This window comes from Crocodylus porosus, unplaced genomic scaffold (genome assembly GCF_001723895.1).
Source record: "Crocodylus porosus isolate Cpor-Errol unplaced genomic scaffold, CroPor_comp1, whole genome shotgun sequence".
NCBI lineage: Eukaryota > Metazoa > Chordata > Crocodylia > Crocodylidae > Crocodylus > Crocodylus porosus.
The window spans coordinates 1,409,116-1,428,260 of record NW_017728914.1 but is presented as its reverse complement, the minus strand read 5'-3'; the positions used below and the strand labels follow the sequence as shown (position 1 = coordinate 1,428,260).

Sequence of the window (19,145 nt, the reverse complement as noted above, 5' to 3'; positions counted from 1 at the left end):
TCTTTCCTACCATGGCGGGGGGTCGGACTTGATGATCTGCTCAGGTCCCTTCTGACCCTACTAACTATGAACCTAGGTACCCAGGAGTAGAACAGAGATGGGAGCACACAGATTCACAGACATTTAGGGCTGGAAGAGACCTCATGAGATCATTGGGTCCAGCCCCCTGCTCTGGGCAGGGAAGACTGTTGGGGTCAAATAACCCCAGCAAGGCATGCATCTAGTCTCCTATTGAAGATCTCCAGGGTAGGTACCTGCACAACTCCCATTGGGAGTCTATTCCAGATTCTGGTCACACAACCGTGAAGAAGTTTTTCCTTATATCCAGTCTGAAACCTTCTTCTGTGAGTTTATAACCTTTGCTCCTGGTTTTCCCCTGGGGTGCTTTGGTAAATAGTTGTTCACCTAGCCGCTGAACTCCTCCCCTGATATTTTTGTAAGCTACCACCAAATGACCCTGAAGTCTTCTCTTTTCCAGGCTGAACAGTCCCATATCTGTCATCCTTTCCTCATATGGCTTGCTCTTCAGGCCTCTAATCATATGTGTGGCTCATATGTGTGGCTCTTCTCTGGACTCACTCAAGCTTCTCTACATCCTCTATGAAGTGCAGCGCCCAGAACTGGATGCAATACTCCAGCTGTGGCCTCACCAATGCTGCATAGAGCGGGAAAGTAGAGCAGAGTGGATCCAGTGCCTGGCGGGGGACCAGAGGGGTCTGGTGCCCAGGGAAGACTATGTACCTGGGAATAGTGTGGAGATGAGAGTTAGGGAGGGCTCAAGGCCAGAGGCAGAACAGACTCAGATCCAGGAGTAGGACAGGAGCAGATGAGAGATTACTCAGGAATCCCTGGGGCAGCCTCCCTTTCCTTAGTGGTATAAGGACATCAAGGTGTGGCAGGTGAACCAAAGCAGGAGAACAGGGTAAAGCAAGGGCTGAATAGCCACCAGGGAGTGTCTTGTTTACCCCTGGGTAGGCCTTTGTTTCAGCTACACATTTTCTCTTTCTCTCTCTTTCTTGATAGCTTGCTGTCCGGCTACTGCTGCAGAGATTGTGTATATGTGTGCAGAAACATGTATTTCTCCCTCTCATCCACCCTGCCTTGATGCCAAGAAGGAATAAGAAGGTGACTTCCACCTAATACCAGTTCCTGGCATCTGGGTGGAAAGCTTGCTGAGAACTCCACACTTTGCACAAGGGCAGTGCTGTGATCAACACATGAAGAGTTCAGTCAAACTCCTGGACTCTGAGAGCCATATGTGGGCTCCTGGAAACCAGGGTTATATGTCTAAAGGCACAGGTTGAGAGTTGTGGCTCTAGGGGCTTTAACTCTGGCAGACAAACACCATCTCAGAAAGAAGAATTTAGGGCAAAGAAAGTAACAATATATCTTTTTTTTATTTCCCTACAGTAACCACCACACTCTCGTCCTGGTCTGGGCATGCCAGAAAATGCAATGAAACCGCCAAGTCCTATTGTGTCAATGGTGGGGTGTGCTACTACATCGAGGGGATTAATCAGCTGTCTTGCAAGTAAGTGAGCGTAGTCCTTGTTTCAATGCAGAAGTAACCTGGGATGGCAGAAGAGATCTTTCTGTCAGTTGCAGAAGTGACATCTCTCTGAAGGTTCCTTGGTAGTTAGTGGTTGGACTGAGCAGATTTAGCAGGACAGTGTATTTTGGAACCACTGCATTTTTAGTTTCCTTCTCCCAACTCAGGTCAAGGCTCCACATCACAGGCAGCATCTTCCCAGCGAAAAATGCCTCGGACTTTTCTTGGAGCCTGTCAGTATGTCCTCTTTATGGGATGAGGTGGGGGGTCCTGTTGAGTGATTGACAGCCTTCCTGCCTCTCTTCTTCTCATAGTGGCCTCTTCACTATCAACCCAACTAGCTCAAGGAACATGTGCGTTGCATGACAAGACAGAACTTTAATGCTGCACCAAATTTTCTTTGAAAAGGGGTTTAAGGGCAGTCTGTAAATGGAAATTGGGCATTGTGTGTGTTGTGTTCCTTTTTCTTATTAGAACCTGAAGAAAGAGGCGAGATAAATGTTAAGGTATTGAATAAAAATGCACAGTGCATGGTTTAAGGGATATGTAATGGGATATTCTAACCTTTCACCTCTTGATCACTGCTTCAAACATAGCTAAGCATGTTTTAGCTTTACATTGGTAGCCGATGTGGACTGTGAGTGAGGGTACAATCAAAGGCCAGTGACAGAAATTTATATATCTAGATGCTTTACAGTCTCAGCAAAGAGGCCATGGAGACTCAATCATCCTTACCCTCATAGGAAGTGAGGAACATTGCCCTGGCAATGGGTAGACTTACTTTCCCACTACCTGTAGTATATCAGCTGTATGGAAAAATGCTATAAAAGACTTCAGCCTCCTTTGGCATGTCTCCACTTCAGCCTTTGTGCTGCTGAGGGAGCTCTGCATCACACCCAGAAATGCTGTGGTGAAGGCGCTCTGGGATCACTTGTGCAGCTGCTCTCAAACATGCTGGAGATGCCCCCGAGGTGGCTTCACTGCCACATTCCCAAGGTTGGCCAGTACAAGTGAGATCAGGTGGGGAGGGTGTGTGGTTGAGTGTGGGTGTCCCCAGAAGCACAAAGGTTGTGGTGCAGGCATGAACCATGGCTTTTGATCCATTCCCTGCTTCATAGTAGTAATACTCAATATAGATTTCAGTTATCTATATAGGTTTCAATTAGGGAGGGACCAACAATTTTGGCTTAGAGTATGTACTTGAACTTGAAGTATAAACAATTTTGGAAGGTCAAAAAAAGTTTGGTTAAGTCTTGTGTGTTTATTTCCTCCATAACTGGTATGCTTTGGCACTCCTTTGTTTTGACAGGGATCTTAAACAAAGAGCTGAAAGTCAGCCAAATCTCCTGTTTCCCCCATATTTCTGCCCCACTTGTAAAGGAGTTATGTGGTAACTTGTTCTGATGAGCACTATGCTTTGCTGTGCAGGTTTAGATAGCTTAGAGAAGCAGCTGGACTTTTGTAAGCTTTTCTGAATGGCTCTCCCAGTTCGGTCAGGTTTGCCCATCTCTGCTTTGAACGTAGGCAAATACGTAAAGAAAACATGTTTTGTTTTCCTTAACACTTCTCTAGCACACATACATTTCCGTGTACGTGAAAAAGCTGTAGTCCTTATACATCATGGGTTCAGTTTTTAAAGTCATGAAGATCTGCTGCTCCCATTGACTTTTCAGCTGGACATGTTGAGGCACAGCACCACATATTACCAGTCCCAGATCATTCCATGTTCTTTCAGCTCCCACTGCAGGAAATGCAAAAAAGCCATAAAAATGCCTTGCAAGAGCACAAAATTCTCCTCTGCATTAGACTTGGCAGTGCACTACAATAACAGCTCCCATCCTTTCCCAATGTTAGAGAGCTCTAGCATGAACCCCTCAGATTTTGCTAGAGGTTCAGATCTGTGTCTAGGTCCAAATGCTGGGGCTGTGGCCTACCTTTGTGAATTAGCTAAGCCAAAAAACTAGATCTGAACCCTCTCCCATGTTCAGTAATTTTGGATCCATACCTAAACTTCACATATCAGGTCTGTTTCTATTTAAATAGAGAGTGAAATACGTGTTGGCATTTATAAGTACCCTGCTTCAGGTGCTCTTACATTTGAGGGGCCAGATCCTCAGCTGATGCAAATCAGTGCAGATTTCTTGAATTCGGTAAAGCTATACCAGTTCACATCAGCTGTGGATCTGGTCCAGTATCCACCCACAGCTGTGAGAGAAGTATACAATCATTCTGTACATAGTAGGTACATAGAGTTTATGAGGTGTGATCTTCATGCTCCTGGCACATTGCTGTGTTGGACCTTAGTGGCTCCTGGTTGGGCATCCTGGAAAGTCTTTTTGAAAGAAGTCTGATTTTCTCCCTCCCTTTCAGTCACAGGCATAAGAGCAATATTGAAGAAATTTTACAAGCATTTGAACTGGGCTTACCACAGCAGTCCTAACCTTGGCATGAAAGGTCGGAGGTCTACCAGAGCTTAGACAAGGCCTATGAGAGGTGGACAGTGGGGGTACAGTTGTACCAGGCCCCCAAGCTTGGGGCCTGGGTGTTGGAGGGGAGTAAAATCAGATGACTATTTCCTGTTTCCAAAATGGGAGGTGAGGGGAGACTATCAGGATGTATTGGGAACCCCACATTTTTCATACAGGTCCAGCTTGCCTAAGGCATATTAGTTTCTAGGCCAATAAAATACAAGAGTTCAAAGTTAACTGGGGTTGTCCTTTAGTAGGTGCCTGTAGTAAAACTGGAACTCAGCACGCTGGTGCATGAGCAAGATGCCTTAACCACTCTAGTACCATGCCCAGTTGGGCTGAAGGAGTGCACCTTAAAATCAGGACATGGTGATTAACGTCTCACTGAGAGGGAAGTTCTAACTTGAATCCATCATGCTTTTAACAGCCAGAGCCTTATGAACTACTAGAAATAGACATGCATATTTTATATCATTTGAAAGCTGCAATTCCTTACTTTCAGATGGTGTAATGGTTTCCATTTCTGATGAGTCCCAAAATACTGACTGCTAAAAATATGTTAGAATTGAAGGGGTGGGGGAAGTGAGGGAAGGGGAGGGGGAGGACTGGGGAGAAGCAAAGTGCTCATCAGAACAAAGTAATTCTATGGTCTGAAATACCACTATTCACCAAAAACCCTGTGCCAGTGGGAACCTTGGCTCTAGGAAACCGAATGTTGAATCTTCTTCATGTAGCAGTAGTGTTTTTAACACTGTTTAAGGGTTGAGTTCAGCAAGTTCTAGAATTCAGGCCAGTGTCATTTGCCGTCTCTGGAGACTCGAAGGCAACAATTAGCTATCAAGTAATGGCTGTGACAGTTAAATTTGTAAATATGCATCACATTACTTATCGCTCAACTCAAAATACTTTACTTGCCTTTGGAAAATGGGTGATAATTAATATAAATGACAGAGAAACTGATTACAGATTTACTACAATACAGAATATCAACATGCCAGAATGTGTATCAGCTTCTCACAGAAAATGCTTGTATGCTGAATAACAAAACAGCTTATGATCTGATGCAAGTTAGAGTTTAGAAAGCCATTTCTAGGGGTGGGCAGGGAAAAGAGGGCAAGAAGATAGCAGGTCAAGAGAAAAATCCAGAGAGGGGAGGCAGCTATGACTGGCATGATTGTAGGGTTGGAACCAGACCCTGACCACTCAGCATTGTTTTAAGACTGGCTTTGCCCCCAAAATCACTCCAATCAGCATGGAAGCACAAGCATACAGCATTGGCCCTTTCAGTGTACAACTTATTAAAATGCTTTCAAAGCAAGGCAAGGATTGTTTTGTGATATATTTTATTGGACCAACTGTATTTTTCTCTTCATGTTGTGAATTTTCCATTGTAAATGGTGAATTTTGATATCCTCCATGTTGTAGTAGGGTTGGAGGGTTGTTGTAGCAACCTGGACAATCATAGCTGCAACAACCCTCCAACCCTACTACTACGTGGAGGATATTGAAATTCATCACTTGCATGTGGGTGCCTGCCAAGGCAAAGGCACACAATTGGCAGGGGGTTAGGTAGCCACAGGGTGACCAACCGCCATATTGCACAGCCTTTGCTTACCTATTTGCTGCCAGTGGCTATGTTCAGTGGGGCCCCAGAGACCTGGATTCTGTGGCAGGCCGTGCCTACCACTAGCTACACCCATAAATTCCCTGGGTCAGTGGTAGTCCAGAGGGTGAGATGGAGCAGCTTTGCCATATATTATCATAGGCCTTTACATCAACTGGAAATTACCAGCAAGTTGTGTAGGGGTCAGTACTTTATGTTCTGTTCCCTAACCATAAGCTGGCATATGCCCAATGCTAGCTTTTTTTTAAGGATGCATGGGAGAAACAAGGCCAGGCTTCCATCCACTGAGGAAGTCCTTAGCAGCACAGTTACAGAAGCTTTATAGCCATTCAGTGTCATCTGTATGGTGCAAGTGAGCTAGAGAATGGGCCAGGAACTTGTCTAGGACTTCTAAATTGCATGGGAGCAGAAGCCATTAAGGGGCTTATAGCCTGAAAACCAAAACTATTAAAGGTCATTTCCACAAGAATCAGACTATTGATTGAGTCCAATAAAGAAACATTCTTTCCTGGTTTGGTCCTCAGCATAGACTTAAGGCAGAGAGACCTGAATGGGATGTAAAATCTGTGCTGAAAATACAAGCTCTCCAGAAGGAAGGGAACAACAGCAGAACTAGGTCAGGGTGATGAGAGTAGCTGCCACAGATGCTGACTTGGGAGGGGCACAAATAAAAACAACTGCAGCTGCACAATTACACCAGTGCTAACAAGAAATCATTGCTGCTCCTGTGTGTGAGCTGCCCCAGGTGCCCAACTGCATAGTTACACCTCTGAAAAGAAAGGGGATTTTTGTTCTTTTTTTTTTAATTGAAAGTGGCTGAAAGAAAGATTCATTTGCTTACTGCTTCCATAGGTCTTCTGTCTGTATTTTCCTCAAATTTCCTCAGAACAAAGGGAAAAACATTCTGCAGGACTGGCAAAGTTTCACAGATTCCCGTCTGCCATTTTTGCTCTTTTAGGCTGATGTCTTGCAGCCAAGGTCTCCCCAGCAACACAGATGGCTCCCATAACATCCACAATACACAGCTCATCTTCTTTAGAGTGTTAGGATCCATGTGGTGCTTATCAATCAACTTAATAATGTGGTTGGCACCAGAAACTGATAAATTGCACCCTTTCAGGAAAATGACATGGGGCCCCTCCAGCCCAAGGTACCTCAGATGCTTTCTTTTTCTGCAGTCACTGATTTGTTTCCTTCCTGGTATTCTGTTCTATATCCTGCTGCTGTTTCTCCAACAATTCTTGCCACACAGCACTGGGCACAACTAGTATTTTATTTATATCTTATTTATGTTTGATTTATTATGTGCTCTTCTCAGCACCTGTAAGTTTACATGCAGAATATGTAATCTGAAATGACACAGTACTGGCTACAAAATCCACTCCTAACCCTGTATCCATTTACAGGCCATCCCAGAGACTTAGCCATCCTCTTCCACTTTACAAAGCAAAATTTGTGTAGAAAGGTAGGGCTGGTGGTGTGCCTCGAAGGGGGTGTATCAAATCCACAGGGTAAGCATATTGCAGAGTCAGTGTCCCTTTTCTCAGAAACGGCTCAATGATGCCATCTTTTCAAATATGGACAGGGTTGATTTGATCATCCCATACGATCTCAAGTGGTAGAATGGCACAGAAAGGAAAAGGATGGGCTCTCAGGCAGTGGAATTACATCCTGCAGTTCCTGGCAACCTGCTGCCAGATTCTGCCTTCACAGATCTGAGAATTAGAGTTATAGCACTACTGCCACTGAGGTCAAATGGGACTGCATCTGAAAGATACAATTTGGCTCAGAGTCCTTAGTCAAATACATGTGGACTATATGGAGCAAGGGGTATTTCAGCTCTGCTGACACCTTCAGTACTTCCCTTTCTTTCCTTGGGCGTGAGGTAATCCTTGCTGGTGAAAGCTTACCCAGGAAGACTTGCTTCACAGAATCTGAGATATTTTTGGCCATATAATCCCATGGTGTCAAAAACACCCACCTGCTAATTAGAAGTGTGGTGAATGGGTGCACGTGTGAAGTTTGCAGCACCTCAGACTGCTTTGAGGCTCCATAAGCCACACATGCACGCTCCTCTGGACACTCCCAAGCTAGCTATTGAAATGTGGATACAAAAATTGTACCATTAAAATTATGCAATGCTCTTGCACAGACACAATAGTGTTCTTCCATATAGCTGCTGTAATATCACTAAAAACAGGTCACTTATTTGTATATATAAATATTGGTGCATATGACCACCTTGGAAATTTTAGGTCAAACTTAGCTACAGTCTAATACTAGAGGGAAAAAAAAAGAAACCTTGGAAAAGCAATACCAACTAAAATGTATAATATTCAGTATTTAAATATCTCATATACCATAAAGTTCTATTTGCTGTAATCTAAGTTTTGAGATTCCAGACAAGCAGCATTATGGTAGCATGTAACAGTAGACAAGCCTGCCCAGAACTCCTAGTAATAGCAGTTGCTGCAGCCACAGTGTTATTAGTATCCCAGTTGAGTTATTCTGCCATCACAGTTATCAACTGGACTGTGAATGTAACTCTAAAGCCCTTGACAGACTTTCAGCTTAAGATGTGATTGGATCTCATCTTTGATCTCAACAATCGCATGCCATTCCATGCCATGCCACATGTCCATGGCGGAACAGATGATTTTGGGATGAAGGGTTAGATCCAAATTGCACTTTACTTGCTGATGCAAGTAAAATCAACCAGCTGATTGTCAGCTGAGGCCAGGAACCAAACCAGTCTCCAGCCCTAGCCAACAGTCAGCTAAGCGCGCAGGAAGCCCAGCATCAAACTGCCGCAACCCAGTGCTGGGTTCCCTCTGTACCAGGACCTGTCAAAACCATGTGTGCTTCTCAGCTAGGCAGCACACAGGACTTGTATGGTTCCCTGTACGCTTAGAGCCTGTCATCCGGCTGCAGTAGTCCAATGCTGGGTTCCCTTTGTATGGGGGACTTTAAAACCATATGTACTGGGTGGTACATAGGGCTTATTGAGCTCCCAGCTTATAGTACCCCAATGCCAGCTTCCCTGTAGACTGGGACCTGTCAAAACCCTGTGTCCCATCCAGCTGGGCAGCACACAGGGTTTTGACAGGTCCCAGCTACATGTTCAGTTTAAGGCACAATACAAACCACAAAGTTATTCCAAATTACATATTCCACATTGTCTGTGGAATAACTGTGGCTTGCTTACTGCATTATAGTGACTAAAATTGAGTTGCACATGTGGCTGGTTATTATGTAAGGCACAATTACCTTGTTAATCACATCTTAAATGTAATGTGTGTTGGGGGCGTAAAAGCAAGACCTTAGTAGAATTGGTTGAATGCTGCACATCCAGTGTTGGTATCCTATGTTCATAGAAGTGTACATGGTTTTGTGACCGTACAAATATTTGAAAAACAGCTAATTGCTCAATCAAAATGAGTGAGGGTATTATGGAGCCAAACTTTGCAGTTCATTATTTGCAATTCATTCAGGGTGCTAAAGACAGTGAATGGTTTGAAAATGGTTTAGAAGGTGATTGTTGGCCAGTACATAATGAAAAACAAACACATTTGCAGAATGCCAGATTTGTTTGTGAACAGTCCACAAACAGAAGGATAATTTTTGAATAATTCAAACCAACTAGTTTTAGAATTGGTCTCTTTGCCTGTTCACTCCCTGGCCTCTCAGTTGACCAGACTGTCACTAGTGCTAGCTGTACTGTTTTTGCTTTGTGGATATATATATGTCCACTAGGAAACAGACATCCATAAACTCACTTCACATAGGTCACCAAATGGCCATTGGATAGTAACAGTTTACAGATGTCATCTGTGCTAAATACAAACTGGTGAGCTAGAGGTGAAAATATCTGTCTTCCATTATATTAATCTCTTTAGCTATCCAGTCCTAGTATGTTTAGCATTTCCACTGTCCTAGACAGAGAGACTAAAATGGTCCATGTCATTATCTGTGTAATCATATTTGAGTCAATTACTTTTTCTTGTTCTCTTGTTGATGTGCCTTAATGCCTGAAGCTCCAGGGGATTCTTTCAGCTCCCCAGCCAGACCGCCACATTCACATGGGACCTGATTTTAGGTACCTAGGAGATATTAAAAAACCCTTTTAAAATTAGAGCAAGATATGGAAATTTTTCCTGTTGCAGTTGGGATCAGTGGAAGATGTGCTGTTGTCTTCCCAGGGCCATCTGCAGTCTGTATGTGCCTATGATAGCATCTCTTTTAATACCTGCTCTGGATAAGGCCTTTGCACTTGCTCTTGCTGCTTTCTTCTCTCTTATCACCTGTTTGTAGAGCACAGTTTGTTGGTGTGCTCCAGTGCATGACTTTCTGGGACTGGTTGGGGGAAAATGACAGAACAATATTCTTTTTTTCAGCCCTCTGCACAAATAAGGAGCATGCCCGAAACATTTTTTCATTCACTTATTTCAGTGCATTGTGCCCTCTTGCTTCAGCTTTTTCATGTCCTGGTATAAACCACCTTCACTTTCATGCTGTTCTATGTAATAGATTGTATTCTAAGGAGTCACCTAACTGGGTATTGTTTCTTTAAGTAAGAGCACAGTGGAGGGAGAAACAGGGATGTGTGGTACAAGCTGATACCTAGAGCTAGATAGAAAATGGTTTTCTTGTCCAACAACATGTATATGTTTTTTTCTTTCCCAAATTGAACAAAAAGTTAAAAACTCAACATTCCTGAAAACTGAGCACTATCCCCAAAACTCAGCTTGAACCAAGTCAGACAGTTTTGTTTTGATGAGCTGGAAATAGTTTGTGTTAATTGCAACCTTTTAATTTTTTTTCCAATATTTTTTTTACAAACTTATGTTTCAGTAGAAAAGGTAGTTTTGAACCGTTGCATGCTTTTTTTAAGAGGATGTCAAAAGTTTCCCATTTTGACATTTTGAAAATTTTCTCTGGGTATTTTTTTGGTTTGTTGTTTTGTTGTTTTTGACACAGGAGATTTGTCTAAGTTGGCTGGTTCCTATGAGAAAGTTTTGGTTTCAAGGAATCAGCTTCTTCCAAGAAAAATAAAAAAAGTTTGGCTGCAAAATTCCTTGTTAGCTCTTCTGGTATCATCTGAAAGAGGCAAAAGTGATACTTAAATATACTGGGAGTACAGATCATTGCAAAGGATGAAGGGAGGAGGTAGATGAAGGACTTCAGTCCTCTGCCACACTGGCACATGAAGCTGATCAGGTAGAAAGGCACAAAATGGGGTTGTGCTTTTATAGCTTGGTGCAGCTATACAGTTTTTCTAGCATAAGTTTATTCATTAAGACTGCAACCTACACTCAAGGCATGCTTTGCATTGGGTAGGACAATAGCACCAGGTAAAATCATGAGATCTTAGTGGCAGGAACAGCTTATCCTTCTATTGGACCTTGCAGGAAGGAGGTTAGTGGTATACCCACTCAGGAGAGGGAGAGACTCACCAAGGCCACTCAAAGTCAGCTTATGAATGGGGTGAGTTGTTTTTCAGAAGTAAAATTCAACCCCGTGCACACAGCAGTGCATTGCTAACTTGATGCTCAGCTTCTATGCATCAGACATGCTTTGTCTCAAAAGATTCCTGGATTACAGAAACCCTATCAAGGCTAGCAAAACCCTGGATCATGAGCTGACTCACCTGTCCAAGAGAGTTTGCTGCTTCCCATATTGGAGCAGTGGGTCATCACTGTGCTGTAGTATCATTCCCAGATGGGCCCTATTGAGGGAAAATCATGAAAAATAGTTCATTCTTCCCTGTAAACTTAACAGTGCAGCAGTTTTGCTCCTAAGATCATTAAGCTAATGAAAATGGAATCAGCCTGGCTGTTTCTCAGTAGATATACACCCAGAAGAGTTTTGACCCCTGGAAGATGAATTATCTCGAGAGGTTAGATGTCTTGTAATCTTGCATGCTAGCTTTGAAATTCACAGAACTTACTTGTGTTCACAGGATTTTTTTCCTGTCACTCAAAACCTACATATTTTTTCAGTGCTAATCCAACAAGAGGGTTTTTTTAAAGCCCATGTGTACTAGACAATGCAGAATCTGTGTTACATAATGTGGTGCAGAGAGATCTTGCCACAAATTGCTAGATTGACATTAGAGAGACTGGGAGATACACAGGCAGTCCTCGACTTCCAACATTTCGAGTTACAATGTTTTCACACTTACAATGTTTATAAATTGACACTGTTTCAAGTTTATGACGTCAGTTTTGACTTTACAATGCTTGATCCGATATGACGCCATGCCAGCAAACAAGTTCACTGCGTCGCTCATCTCCCTGGAGAACATCTGTCCAAACTTCCTTGGACACTTTCTTTAAGAAAGCAGACAAGACTCCAGAAGAACTTGCAGCAAGACTCCTGACAAGACTCCAGCCAAGAACTCTTCAAAAAGTCCAACCAGGAGTCCTTCAAAAAGTCCAGCAAAGTCACCTCAAAGCAGTCCTTCCAAATCTATTGCTATTTCCAATATAAATACATTAATGTAGCTATATTACTCATCTATAATTGATCAACCACAAAATTCTGGGGTATTTTTGGTGAAAATAGGGTATCAGGCCTTGGTTCAGGAACGAATCCCCCATTTATAACATTGTTTCTTATGAGAAAATTGGTTCTGAGTTACAATGTTTCAATTTAAGACGTGGTTTTTCGGAACCAATTGTGTCGTAAGTCCGAGGACTGCCTGTACACAGTAGCTGCTACTGAACCAACATGTCTCTTCCAGTTTTTCTTTGATATAACATGCTTGTTTTGCTGCTTCATTTCTTAGCAGTTTTTTCCTTCAATTCCCCACCCCCCCGAGGTGTCTCCTCCTTTATCTAAGTTGTATGCAAATACAGTAACAATAAAGTTCTACTTTTGGCCCATGATGTGAAGATATGATTTATAGACTTATGTTTTTTTGGAGCAGGAACTATCATGTCTTGTAGGTGTGTATGGGGGAAACACAACTTCTTTGGGACCTCTAGGAGCTCTTACGATATCAATTTTCAATCGCTTCTTGGATTCCAGATCAATATAGCAACAAATATAAAGACAGGCTGAATGCATGTTTAACTGTTCAGCTACCTCTGATCACTGCAATTATTTGTAAGTTCTTGATGAGGGTACATATGAATCTATATGTATCTACAGTGATGGGTGAACTTAAAAAAAAAGGTTGGGTTGGATAAATATCTGGAAGTGTGGGTATTTTATTCAAATCTTAGTAAAACATTTGATCTTGTTATCCAAACTTCTGTTTCCCCAGAGACGTCCAGGTAACTCAGTCATCTACCCTGGGTTTTCTTCATTCAGATTAGCAAGGTGCCTCCAGTACAATAAAGTTATTGGCCTTAGCTTCTTTCCATCATCACTGGGTGTATCTACATGTGCATTTTACTGCAATGTGGACTAATTAGCTCCACAGTAAAGCATCACAGTCTACACATGTGCCAGTATTAAGACACAGTAAATTAATTAACTCTGCCATAGGATAGTATTGTCAGGGACAGTACTATCCTATGGAGAAGTAATTTACTCCACCAAAATGCACATGTAGATAGTGACAGGGGCTGGATGAGACACAAGGGTGCTAAAGTATGGGGGCTGCCTGCTGCTTTACCCTCCACTTTAGCACCCTCATGCCCCAGCTAGCCCTCCACCTCCCACTGCCACCACCCAGAGCCCAGAGTTTATCCCCCACCACTCTTCTCCAGGCCTCCTGCCAGCCTGGGGCTACTCTGTCTTGGTTCAAAGTGCTGCAGTCCTACTTGCATGTGGAAATGCTGTGCCTGGGTGCAGTTGTCTCCAGCATGAATTGCATCAGAGTTTATCATATCACATCTGTGGGGTACATCTGCTGTAGTGACCAGTTCCTTGGCCCTGGCTGAGTTGCACCTGTTGATTGTCAGTGACATTTATGAAGCTTTTTCTTTCATTGTATTCCAGGGTGAAGTTCTGAGATCCTGCATATTTTAGAGATTAAGGGTAACATATTCAAAGACACCTGTTGATTTAGGAGTCTAACTCCCAGATTCAGAAATGACTTAGGCACTTGGAAGCCAACTCTTATTGAAAGTCATTGGACTCAAACATATGAGGTCACTTTTGAAAATGGGATTTAAACTCATAAATCACAGAGGTGCTTTGGAAATTTTTCTTTGAGAGGGTCACCATACAATCTGAACAACAGTAGCAAGGTGAGTGCTGGGTCTGAATGAAGGAACAGCCATGAGGTGAAACAGAATGGAGGGCTAGGGGCTACCTTCCCTTCTGAAAAACAGTACAACCCAGGTACTTCATAGAGTTGGGGTATACAGAACAGCTGTTCAGGGTCCCTGCGGTGCTCCAGCTGAAGACAAAAGTAGGGCCCTTTCAGGTAAAAGATGCAGCAAACACCTGAATGGCTTGTCTTTATTTAAGCAACCTGCTGCACATGGACTGGATATGAGTGACTATGTTTTACTATACTTGCCAGGGACAGGGCTGGAGTTGCAATGGGAGTGAAATGAGGAGATTTGGTAGCGAGAACCAAAAGATCAGCCAGGTTCTCCTTTTTCCCAGATATGATATGGTATTTCCATCTCTGCAATCTCCCTCTAGTGGTGGTCAGTGTATGTTTGTTCAATTCCCAGATAGGAAACAATGGTGCACATCCTTCATTCAGACCCAGGTTGACTAAGCCTTGAGATTCCCACTCATTGGCAGATGAGACAAGTATTTTATTTCACCATCCATATTCTCACAGTGGTCTAATTAGATGGGTGCATTGCACTATGGAATTGATTCTGCCACATATAGGTGGATTAATGCATGGGCCAGCTAGACACAAGCCCAGAGACCTCTACCAATTTGGGTCTCCTGGATCCTCATCAGCAAGGAAGCAAAAGCCTTGTTTTTAAACTTGTCAGGTTTTTATCTCCAGCACAGAGACAAAAATGGCACCAAGTTTAAAACCAAGGCTTTCACATTTGCTTCCCTGCGGCTGGGAGCCAGGCCTCTCCCCCAGGGGGGCTGGGGCAGGGCCGGCTGGGGCTGGGGCTGGGGCTGGGCTAGCTGGGAATGCTACATAGCACCATGCCTGGGGTAGGGGGCCCAGGCTAGGAGTGCCACGTGGCACTGTGCCTCTGCAGGTAGGTGGCAGTGCGGGGGAGGAGCCACAGCCCCCCCAAATTCACCTTAGCCCCCATAGCCACCCCTCCCAATACTGCCACCCACCCACAGAGGCACAGTGCGGCACTCCTGGCCTGAGACAGCCCAGCCCAATGCACGTGTACAGCTGCATGGACACAGCCAGGAAGCATCTCCCTGCCAGTCAGTGCAACAGGGGCTGGGTGGGAGCGAGACTGAGCCACCAGCGGCTTGTAGGGGAGAGAAGTGGGGAAGAGGACAGGTCTGCCTCAGAGTGATTGAGAGGGAGGGAGGGGGGAGGTCCCGTGAGGAAGATGTGTGTGGCTGGGGGGGTGTATATCTCTGTCTGTGCTTACATCTGCATGTGTGCATGCATGCAACTGCGTGTGTGTGTGTCTGTGTATGTATGCATGCAACTGCATACCTGCATGTGTGTGCATCTGTGTGTGTGCGTGTATCTGTGCATGCATGTGTGAGTGTATGTGTGTGTCTCTGTATGTACATCTGTGTGTGTGTGCATCCCTGTGTGTGCATTTATCCATGTGTCTGTACGTCTGTATGCGTATGTGCACACATATGTGTGTGTGCACTCATCTGTGTGTGCCTGCCTCTGTGCATCTGTGTTCATGCATCTGTGCATATGTGTGCATCCATATGTGTATGTGTGTGCATGTCTGTGTGTGTGAGTGTGCATCTGTGTGCATGCATGTGCTTGCATGTTTGTGCGTGCGTGCGTGCATGTGTGTGTGCTCATGGTAGGGAGAGTATTTTTGTGACTGTGTCCATGTGCAGAGAGTGAGTGAAAGTAGAGTACGTACCCACTTGTGTGCATGCCTATGTGTACACCTGTGTGTGTATATGTTTGGCTGTAGCAGCGGGGAGGCAGGTAGCAGGGAGAAGAGGCAGGCATGTACACCCCCACCCCCAGCCTGGCAGGGTTCACCCAGCCTCCTCCACCAGTACCAGGAGGGGAAGCGGCCCCACCCCCCAACCTGCAGCCCAGCTCCCAAGGGGGCAGGGGGGCTCCAATTTTGTGTTTTCCCAGGGCCCCAGTACACCTTAATCCACCTCTGCTGCCACAGAGTCCAGTGCCCCAAAGAGCAGGAGCTCTTCCTCTAGTGTCACTCTCTTGTTCGGAGGTACAGGACTGTTAATCCCTGACAATGAGCTGGTGGCTATACTTTATTTTCTCATATACTACATGTTCCAGAACCTTGTTTTTGAAAGGCAAAATAAAAAAGATCTTTCCTTGTAGTAAGTTACTTACTGTCCTATGGCAGAGTTAATTAATTTACTGATGAAGTTTTTTTCCTTGTCTTACTTTTGCATACAAGGGAACCTCATTAAATACATTGTCTATAATTAAACTGCTGCCAAAAGCAGCATGTGCTCAGTAATGGAAACCAGCTATGAAGCAAATTAAAGCAATCATCACTGAGCATGACTATAAAACAAATGGCCCACAATGGGTAACCATATTGATGGAAACCTACCACAAAGCTAGTTTAGTAAAGCCCCTATACATAAGATAATGGTGCAGTCCCCCTCAGCACTAACTTTTTCAAGTCATGGTGAACACAACATTGCATAAATTTCAACTTACTCCCATAGCTGAGCTTCATTTTTCTTTCCCATTTCCAATGATTCTTGTTTTTTCACCAGCCTTAAATGTCTGGAAAATATCATCAAATCAAGGAGCTCCCCCCCAAACAGTTCACCCAGAATCCTAGTGTTGCCCTCTCTGTCAGCCTGTCACATATGATTAGTGTGGCCCCACCCTCTATGACCAGGGTGGACAAAATCTGGTCCCCTGGCCCAGGCACAATCCAGCCATGGTGTGTCCTGCCACCTCATGGGCACGCAGCAGGGTGGGGCAGCTCCATCACAGGACTGCCTTTCTAGACAGCCCAGGTGGCAGGCGACTCTTTCTGGCTGCCGCTACTGACAGCCCCAGCCCTGTGGTAGTGGCAGGGACCCATGCTGCTCAGCCCCAACCCCACATGCCCTGTGCCTGCTTTGGGCTCACCTGCCCAGGCTCTCACTGGCAGTGTGGCACAAAAGCTGTTGCTTAGCGTTGGGTAAAAGTGCCCCCTCTTCTTCCTGCTGCCAGCAGGTCCCTGCTACAGTTGCCTTGAGCCCGTGCTGGGCTGCCCTCTGTTTCTGCTGCTGTCACCGCTACCTCCAGGCTGCCCAATGGGGCAATGGTGGCAGCACAGAGCAGCTACAGGTCAGCCCAGTGCAGGCTCCAAGTGGCTGCAGCAGAGAACTGGAAAAAACAGGGAGACTGTTTTTTCTGGAAAAAATAGGGAGCTGCCACCTCCTGGGCTACCTAGAAAGGCAGTCCCATCGCAGAGCTGCCCCAGCCCCACTGTGTGCCCAGGACACGGCAGGATGCACCACAGGGGAGTGGTGCGGGGCGGGCTGGGTCAGGGCTGTATGCATGTTCTGGATGATCCAGTCTGGTGAGAGTGAGTCCAGAGTGGGTGGTTGGGCATGCTGGGGCTGCGTGCTGTTGGTGGTGGCAAGGAGGCACCTCAGGGTGTATGGACTCTGGGCTGTTTCAGAGTGGGAATGGGTGCTGACCAGCTCAGGAGGGCATGCATGGGGGAGCTCCCATGCATACTCCACCATACCCACAAACCCTTCCCCGCAAACCCCACAACCACACACTCCCCCACATGCAATCACACACCCCATAAACACCATGCCCACTCACACCCTGCCCCACATTCCCTCACACTCACACACACACACATCTGTGCACCTCTGTGGAGAGCCCTGCTCACTGTCCACCACACACACACACACCCTACACCCACCCTCCCCACATACTCCCCGAGCCACCCTCCCCCTCCGCACACCCCACAAACCCCATATCCACCAACAAACACACCCATACATCCCCACAAATACCCCTTACAACTCCCCATACCCACCTGCCCACCCACATACACACAACCCACACCCTCCCCCTACACCCCACATACACACACATCCATACACCCACAGCCTTCCACAAGCCCCATACCCACCCCTCTTCCACACTCCCCTACAATATACAAGAGTAAGACCTCATTTCACGCTATTATGCAATCACCTCCATGTACAACACACACACATAAATTAGGACAAAATATTTTTTTAAATAAAAATTAAATATGCTGTTTTCAATGTTTGATTTTTAGAATATAATTTGTTTTTTATTATGGTTTCAAGATGGCAAAGCCCTTTCCCAAAACGAGTTTTATTTCTGGGAGCAAGGGAAGGGAGTTCTAGTGGCAAAGGTCAGGGATTAGGGAGTAGGACTTCCAGTCCCAAAATGGAGACCAGGGGGCAGGGCATCTGTCATTGGGCAGGGCTATCCTTGTGGCCCTCGACAGCTCATCAAAACTCGTTAAGCAGCCCTCCACCTGAAATAATTGCCTGCTTCTGCTCTGCAAAGTGAAGCCAAACCAGTCTGCTTTATGGCTCATCTGCATATACATTTTTGGAGGATCACAGGACTCATGACAAGAGCACCCAGATTCAGTCCTGATTAGCACATGGATTCTTTATAGATGTATCTGCAGTACACACACATACTTAGCAGTGCTGAGCTATGGGGTCACCATGCCTTGAAATTGCTGTTAACTGCTGGGGCACAGCACAATGAACTATATGGTAGATCATAAGCCTTGTGGCTTTGGACTCATATCATGCATCGTTTGTACTACATATAAGTAGATCCCACAGTCTGCTCAAAAAGTGTGTTTATGGAGCACCTGTATTAAAAGTTGCAGGAGTTTCAAATGAAAAGGTAAACTGAAACAGTTCTGGATGAACTAAATCTATGGGTACTATATGAAAATTTTTACAGCTGTTTATTTCAAAGTCAGTGTTTTCAAATTTGCTCCTCACTTCCATGTGGTTGAGGAGAGCAGGGTCTGACAGTAAGGAGAGAGAGGAGGCTGCAGGGAGGATTGGGGAAAGGCAGAAGGCAAGAGGGATACCTGATTTATTTTCCTTGTTGTAGAAGTGGCGGGGGGGGATAATTTCAAAGTAAGCCTTCAATAATTAGATTTTATACCTGGAAAATTATAACAAATTTATACATTTTCCATATATAGAATCTAATTATTGGATGGACCTCTTATAATCAGGGTCGTCTTATAGTTAAGTAAATAAGGTAACTGTATATTACTAGCAGTAGTAAAGTAGCATTCATAATAGTCAAAACAAGTAAAAATATTTTTTAAAGGGCTTGATAAGTTTGGCTTACTAAATAGAGAAGTGACTTGATTATGGTGTATAACTACCTTCATAAGGAGAGACCATCAGGATGAAGAAGAAATTAAAGTCTGACATCAGGAAGAAATTAAAGTCTGACATGGAGCAA

The 19,145-nt window shown here is 44.7% G+C and overlaps 1 protein-coding gene across 3 annotated transcripts in view; it reads left to right on the top strand.

The window, feature by feature from the left end:
- NRG2 (neuregulin 2) overlaps positions 1–19,145 on the top strand; it is a 333,882-nt gene that overhangs the window by 260,884 nt on the left and 53,853 nt on the right. For all 3 annotated transcript variants that reach the window (XM_019534785.1, XM_019534788.1, XM_019534787.1), the window contains one exon: positions 1,411–1,531. In XM_019534785.1, the coding sequence (XP_019390330.1) occupies positions 1,411–1,531 (121 nt within the window). The remainder of the gene's footprint in view (positions 1–1,410; positions 1,532–19,145) is intronic.